The 6,739-nt window shown below is 40.3% G+C and overlaps 1 protein-coding gene across 5 annotated transcripts; it reads right to left on the bottom strand.

The window, feature by feature from the left end:
• Positions 1 to 493: 493 nt before the first annotated feature.
• LOC148029726 (uncharacterized) lies at positions 494 to 5,652 on the bottom strand. 5 transcript variants are annotated; one of them, XR_015692088.1, is made up of 6 exons: positions 5,511 to 5,652; positions 5,291 to 5,404; positions 2,043 to 2,139; positions 1,691 to 1,744; positions 1,437 to 1,491; positions 494 to 827 (listed from the first exon to the last, which is right to left on the bottom strand). XR_015692088.1 is itself a non-coding variant. In XM_087686043.1 (5 exons), exons 1-4 carry the CDS (start codon positions 5,526 to 5,528, stop codon positions 1,722 to 1,724), a joined length of 252 nt encoding a protein of 83 aa, XP_087542169.1. In that variant the 5' UTR covers positions 5,529 to 5,652; the 3' UTR covers positions 1,424 to 1,491; positions 1,691 to 1,721. The 5 variants fall into 5 exon arrangements, 3 of the variants coding, with proteins under 3 accessions (XP_087542169.1, XP_087542170.1, XP_087542168.1); XR_015692087.1 differs by having other exon boundaries at positions 498 to 827; positions 1,437 to 1,744; XM_087686043.1 differs by lacking the exon at positions 494 to 827 and having other exon boundaries at positions 1,424 to 1,491.
• Positions 5,653 to 6,739: the final 1,087 nt, after the last annotated feature.

Here is a 6,739-nt window from a genome sequence, read left to right as displayed (position 1 = left end):
AAGAGCACTCCCCATCCCATTATCAATCATATAATTGAGATAGAAACCTTTAGAGTTGGGAAATGATTCAACCACATAGATGAAACCACCTAATTTTTTAACATGCAAATATAGTAGAGCTTGGTGAGAAAGTTTTGTCATGAAGTCAAAGAAACCTATGTAGAGCAATGGACATGATGTAACAACATCCTCGATACAACAAGCATGCTTGATTTGTCTATTGTGCACCAAGTAAGAGGAGAGAGGACTCCGCATTTGTCCCTACCTATGAAGACATGGACCTACTTATGATCTAAAGTATGGGAGGGCAATTTACCAAAAATTCTCAAATCATTGCCAAGAATGAATACGTTGTTTCTCTCTTCCAACCTAGGAACTTGGTGGACTCCTTCAATGTCTTCACAAGAATTCACTTATTTTTTATTGTTTCATAACCACATGCAACTACCTTAGGCTTCTCAAAATTCTTTGACAAATATAGAAGATCTACGAAGAGGGATTGTATCCATTATCATTTGATGTTAATATCAAGGTAGGCCAATATACATCACAAGGCTTATCTCTACTACATTCTTGCCTTCTCCCTACCTAGAATTGGTAGAAGGTATGAGTGAAAGCCACTTTATTCTTTGTGGCCATTCATTCATTCCACAAACACCTCTGGTAGTGCATGGTTAATACTCAAGGTGAAAACTTGAAGTTGAAGGTTTTGAGTTTTCAAAGGTCCTTTGGGTTGTTCTTTATGCATTGGTCATTGATCTTGGCATGTCTTCAAGAAACAAATGCCAAATGGATATCTCAATTGAATGTGACACCATGAAGTAGAGCTGTCAGATACCAGCAGTATTCATTAGCACACTTCTTGCAGAAGCAAACTACATGTTTTCTTTAGTGTGGTGCAGTCATCATACCTACTTTAATTCTTCCCTTCAACCTAAGATGTCTTCCTTTAAATGACAGTTTTTGGAAATTTCCATGGACATGTGCAAGACTTGTCTACCATGCTTAAGTCTGGGTTTTTGACTTGTTGACTACCTAGACAACACAAAATAATGTTCCACTTTGAGACTATTTTAAGGGATCATTACAGCAACCACTACACCATTGGAGTTCCCCTAGCGATTCAGACCACAGACTTATCTTTTTGTGTACATTCCTGAAATGAATAGGAGGATATGAATTGACAATGGCTGGACCACTTTACAGAGTCTGTTACTCCAAACTATGAGCATGCGCAAAAAGTAGATGCCAAGTGGAGAAAATAAATATAACCCACAGTAATGATTAGCTTTTAACAACATCACATCTCAAAGCTCGAGGTTCAACTCTGCTACAATACGCAGGTCTAATGCAAGCAACAAGTAGAAATTCCCACCTACTTAAACCACAACAAAACCTGCAAACAAGCCCTTGGCAATGGCAGTAATCCAATTCACCTGTACATTACAAGTTATATATGTTTGAAATACATCCCCATTCCAATAGAGCATTCTGCATTGGTTAACAACTCAATCAGTGTCATCATCTACAAAAAGTGCCTCAACCAACGATGTGGACACCTTAAACATCATCTTATTACACAATCACTCATGGTATGACTGGAATGTCCTCCAAGAAAACATAATCTATTTTAATATTTCTAAGAAACAAGCAAACCATCTTCCTACCATCCATTAAAAATATGACATACCAAACTTGTAAAAGGGATACTCCAAGGGTATTCAGAATAGCATGTTGCTTGTTCCTGCAGCCAATTCAAAAATGCACATACCATTTAAGAAAATAATGCCTGCACAGTGACAAAACAACAGCTGCACTGTAAACAGAAATTGGTTCTAGGCTACTCATAGATGCACAAAAAAGGAATATTACATGAATTTCAACATACTTGACTGGAACATTTTCATCATATCTAAACTGTCTGCATTTCACCAAATACCCCATGACACACACTACTCTTTTCACATAAACAGTATGGTCATTTCATAGAATCACAAGTTCACTGCAAACCAAAATTCTACGAACTGCAAAATCTTTCTCACCATCTCCCGCAGAGGAGGATGCTTTATCAATGCTAGCTGCAGGGGCAGCTGCTTGAGGATTCTCTTTTCTCAAAGTTGTTGGCATACCAGCTATCTCCTGCGAATTGTAAGGAGAAACAGGATGTGACATGATAAATCCATGTTGAGCAAAGCACACGGAACTGTCCACTGCCATGCCAACTCTTCATAAAATACCACAAAAAAGAAAATTGATGTCTTGCTTGTGTGAGCTTTTCTACCCGTGTTCATGTAGCATTTTCGTTTTAGAGGTATTTTATGAAGAGTTGGCATTATTTTAGGTAAGAAAATAATGCCAACTCTTCATAAAATACCACTAAAAAGAAAATAATGTCAGCGTCTTGATGCCAGACAGCAAGCTGAAAATGCAGCATTTTGATAAAATGGCAGGATGAAAATCTGTGTTTCCAGCCATAGACAGCAGCATGCACCTCCTGGACAGCACCAGCAGGTTTGGAGCAGCTGTGGAGGCAGCAGTAGTGGGCTGTGCTGATGTAGCAGCAGCCAGGGATGGCTAAAGTAGTTGGGCAGCAACCTGCAGAATGTAGTGGACTGAGCGTAGATGGTGTTGGACAGCTAGCACTGAGTAGAAATGATGGGCTGAGGCTGATGGCAGCTGAGTTAGGGATGAAAGTTGGAAGAGGAGACATAGACCACTATTCATGAACATGAAGCCAAGAATTCAAGACTTGGAATCTAAACAATACTTGTAACCTTACCTTTTCATTATTTTCTTACATAAAATAGGGACTAGTCTTACCCTTCATTTCACTTGATATATTTTTTCCTAAGAGACATCAATGTTGGTAACTGGTTCCTGATGCTTAAGCATTGTGCACAGGGTTGGTTTTGACTCTTGTAAATTGTATGCTTCGACAAAATCCCTGAAATTCGTTCTTTACCTTGTATTTCAGTAGCATAATGCCTCCAGAACCCAGATTCAAAGCTCCAACACTCAAACAAAGTGTTTGTTTTTCTTTAAAGCCATCCTTGTAATTATATATGCACGTTTTGACACTGTCCCCCACCATGTTTCCTGCTTTTGGCCATTCCCCATCCCATTCCCACCCTAATTGATGATGGAAACTTTTGACATTTGTAGGCACAAGGAAGTGAAGTAACACTAATATAGAGAAGCACCACTTGTATTGAAAACTATCTTGAACATGTTGCTTCCATAGGTCTTGACAATCACTCTGATGTACCCTAATTAAAAGCATTGCAAAGAATAGTGATTGCATTCCTCTCATTAGAAGATTAGTCTTGGAAACACTCATAGAGGTGGAGGGGTAAGATGTGAAGTTGAGGGTTGATGGAAATGAAGGATAACTAGGAATGATGGAGATTATATAACATATCCCCTTCCAAATTGTTGATATTTGCATGTGTCAAAGATGAACTCTGAAGGCCCACACACCCTACTGAGGAGTTTCTACCATACAGTGGTTATGCCCCTGAACCAGGATATCCATACAAGGAAAATTCTGCCAACCTAATAACCTTTAAGGTGTTCACATGATGTTGTACTCCTTTCTCAGTTACTTTGAGCTTATTGTTCACAACCAATTTCTTCTAACATTGGTTTACAGGTTGAATTTCTCAGCCATGTGAGCACACATTTGATTGTTCAAAGAAAGTGAAATTGTAAGATGTCTTCTCGAGAAGCCTTGATTCTATTTGTGTGACAAAACTTGACTAGATGAGAATTTTCTTCATCAAATTCTCCAGCATTGCTCTGTTTGAGTTGTGCCAACAGCTGCTGGCATTATAATTAAGAGGCCTATAGATGAAAAGAAGTGAATTACGATGAGAAAGCTGGGCCCTTCCCACCATCCCATCTTGTTCGTGCATCTCTATTACCCAAATCATTTCTTTTCGATCTGATTGGGTGCATTGTTGATTTATTGATGAACATTTGTCGCACAACCCTTGCAAGATAAAAGAACCAAGGGTTACTTGCTCGTCGAGAATCTTGTATTCTTTATTGGTAAACCAATAAATCCTAAAAATTATATATCTACAGTCTAGCAACCTTCCCAATCCTGAAAATGTCACAATCAGCTCAGTACATGATGGATGTGATGCTGAGCTTCTCATTGATATTCATTACTAAGTGCTAGTATTGTTGGTGACTAAAATTTCCCATATCCCACGTGATTGTTACTTCAAATTTCAACATTTGAAGTTCGCCAAAGACAAATCACTCAACCCTTGTAGTAGCAATATTCGTACTTCTTATTGATGTGCATGTCTAGCTCCCTCAGCCTCTTTTTCTTTCTAGCCAAGAAACCATCCCCCATGTGGTCTGGCCCTAAAGAGCACCTTAACTTCTGGAATACTTATTGAGTCTTGACAATAACTACCACATTTATTGGGGGTTATTGTTGCAAATAAATCATACATAGATTAGGTGAAAAGGAATGGAAGCTCTTGTGGGTGGAAGGATGTGATTGTCAAACTCTATTGAGAGCTTCATACACCACAATATTGCACAGCGATGCTCAAAGTCCACCTTTTCAGGGTCAACAACATGTATTACTTTTCCAAATCAGAAATTTGGGTTGAGCCATACCCCTCTTCAACATCTGCTGGTGATGATGAAGACCTCTCTTTTTCTCCCTCTTCTTCTCAAACTCTGCATGGCAATGTGGCTCTTCCTTCCAATGTGAAGTTATGCTTTCCCTTCATTACAACGCCACAAGCTATTCCAACAGCTTTGTGTTGCGAGAATGTCAAAGCAGGACTCTAAAACACTTCTTAGGCTTAGTAGCATACTGAGCTTGGGCTCTGCTCTTTTCTTGAGGCAGCCATTCACTTCCAGCTGTTAGCCTAACGGTTCGATTCCCACGCAATTCACCCAGTTCTATGCATGATTAACGGCCGTTCACATGTTTGAGCGATTTCAAACCTCTGACCCTGTGAGAGGAAGTGCAAAACACAATTTGGCAAAGAGCCTCGAATCACCATATTTTACTTCTTTGGTTCAACTTCTACATGTTTCTCAGTACTCCTAATCGGACATGCCCGTTCCAAACCTCTGCTTCGAACAGCCCCAGCCAGACGGGCACGTGAAAGCAAATGCGAAGACATTGTCCATCCAGAAGGAAAGCAAACAAACTGTTGATACATTCGTCAGATTGCCCATCCAAAATGGAAAGCAAAACAAATTGCTTGATACCTTCTCGAGATTGTCCATCCAAAAACGGAGAGCAAACAGATCGCTTTGGTACCTTCATAAGGTGCAAGCGCAAGTGACTGGGTCGCACGCCTTCTCCGACGGCGGTCATGATAAAGAGGGAGTAGTCGAAGAGAGCATCTGCAGCAGCCTGCTTCCTCTCATCCGACTGCCAGAAGAAAAAGAGGGATCCATGACAGACGCATCAGAGAAGAGATAAAGGCTGAGTCAAGAGGCGAGAAATGGCCGTGCCGTGATACAGGAATGAACCTTACCTCCACCTCGTCTTCCATCGCCCGCTGAGACGGTCGAGACTCGAGGGAAAGAGGTATGTATCGTTAAAAGTGAGGGAGAAGCATGTGATGCATGCACTTGCAGATATTGAAGATAGATTTTATTTAGTGAAATGATTCATACTTTGTATATCTTCCTTTTCATAAACACTTCAAAAAATGCATCCTTTGGTGTCACTCTATTGGCCCCTCATTGTCAATTAACACTTGTGCAAAAATGGATCATTGAAGGTGGTTGCACATCAATAGCTTCACGTTTTTCAAGTAGCATGGATTCTTTCCATTGTCACTAGAAATGAAGGGGATTGCATCTCACACCATGCTCTATGTACCTACTTTGGTTAGATGTATAAAGGTTTAGCAACTTGAATTAGGGCTTAGTTTCTTTATTCATAAGTCTAATATGCATAGAGATGTAGCACTTATAAAGGATGACATGTGCTCACTTGCTATAAGTGTTAGTCTAGAAACACATCTACCTAAGGTGGATCCACCTACTATGAGAACAACTTCCTTCAATTGCAAGATGCTTCTAGCATGGAAATCATATTCTCTATTGAGTTTGCCCCCTTCCCAGACACATGCTACCTCTGCAGAGGAAGCTATCACTTTGCTTGGGCATGTTCGAACAAAGAACACGAGACCAAACCAAATGTTGCACAGGAAGGGGAAAATCAAACACACTAGGGTATTGGTAGTGTAGGGGTTGAGGCATGGTCTAAGGTGAAGTTGCACGCCACGAACAAACCCAAATCTAAGGAATTTGTGAGCCACCCTGTTGCTCCCCCAGTGAAGCCCTCTACCTCATCATCTAAAGGTGCCCCAATTGACTAGAGTACACTTACAAAAAATCAAGAGCAAAAATCAAAACCCAAAGAAGGTAACTCTAATAAGGAAAACATCCAACCTAAGCTGTAGGATGACGAAGACTTCAGGCAACAAGAACTTTGGCCAAGTGTCTCTTAAGAAACTCACCCATAGCCCTCTGGTGGATTGCAACTACTATGCTCCCATTGATGACCATGAACTTTTGGACACCCCGAATGCATTGTTCTGAATAGTTGAAGTGCACACCCAAGTTCAAGTATCTCTCCTAGATTGTCAAAGGTTTTAGGTCCAATCTTCGTAAACAAAGTGTGCTTTGGATTGGTTTAGAGGTACAAACCACATGCAATTGCATTATAGGAGGTCAAGCTCGATGATGACACTTG

Source organism: Lygodium microphyllum, chromosome 10 (genome assembly GCF_053477565.2).
Source record: "Lygodium microphyllum isolate KBCC chromosome 10, Lygodium_microphyllum_v1.1.10, whole genome shotgun sequence".
Classification (NCBI taxonomy): Eukaryota; Viridiplantae; Streptophyta; class Polypodiopsida; order Schizaeales; family Lygodiaceae; genus Lygodium; species Lygodium microphyllum.
This window is presented reverse-complemented; position numbering and strand designations above follow the sequence as displayed.

Coding starts and splice junctions, on each gene's coding strand:
- LOC148029726 (XM_087686042.1), bottom strand. Junction 2,140..5,290: donor TGCGCTTGCACCTTATGAAG/GTACCAAAGCGA, acceptor TACAATTCGCAG/GAGATAGCTGGTATGCCAAC. Junction 1,745..2,042: donor ATCCTCCTCTGCGGGAGATG/GTGAGAAAGATT, acceptor AATTGGCTGCAG/GAACAAGCAACATGCTATTC.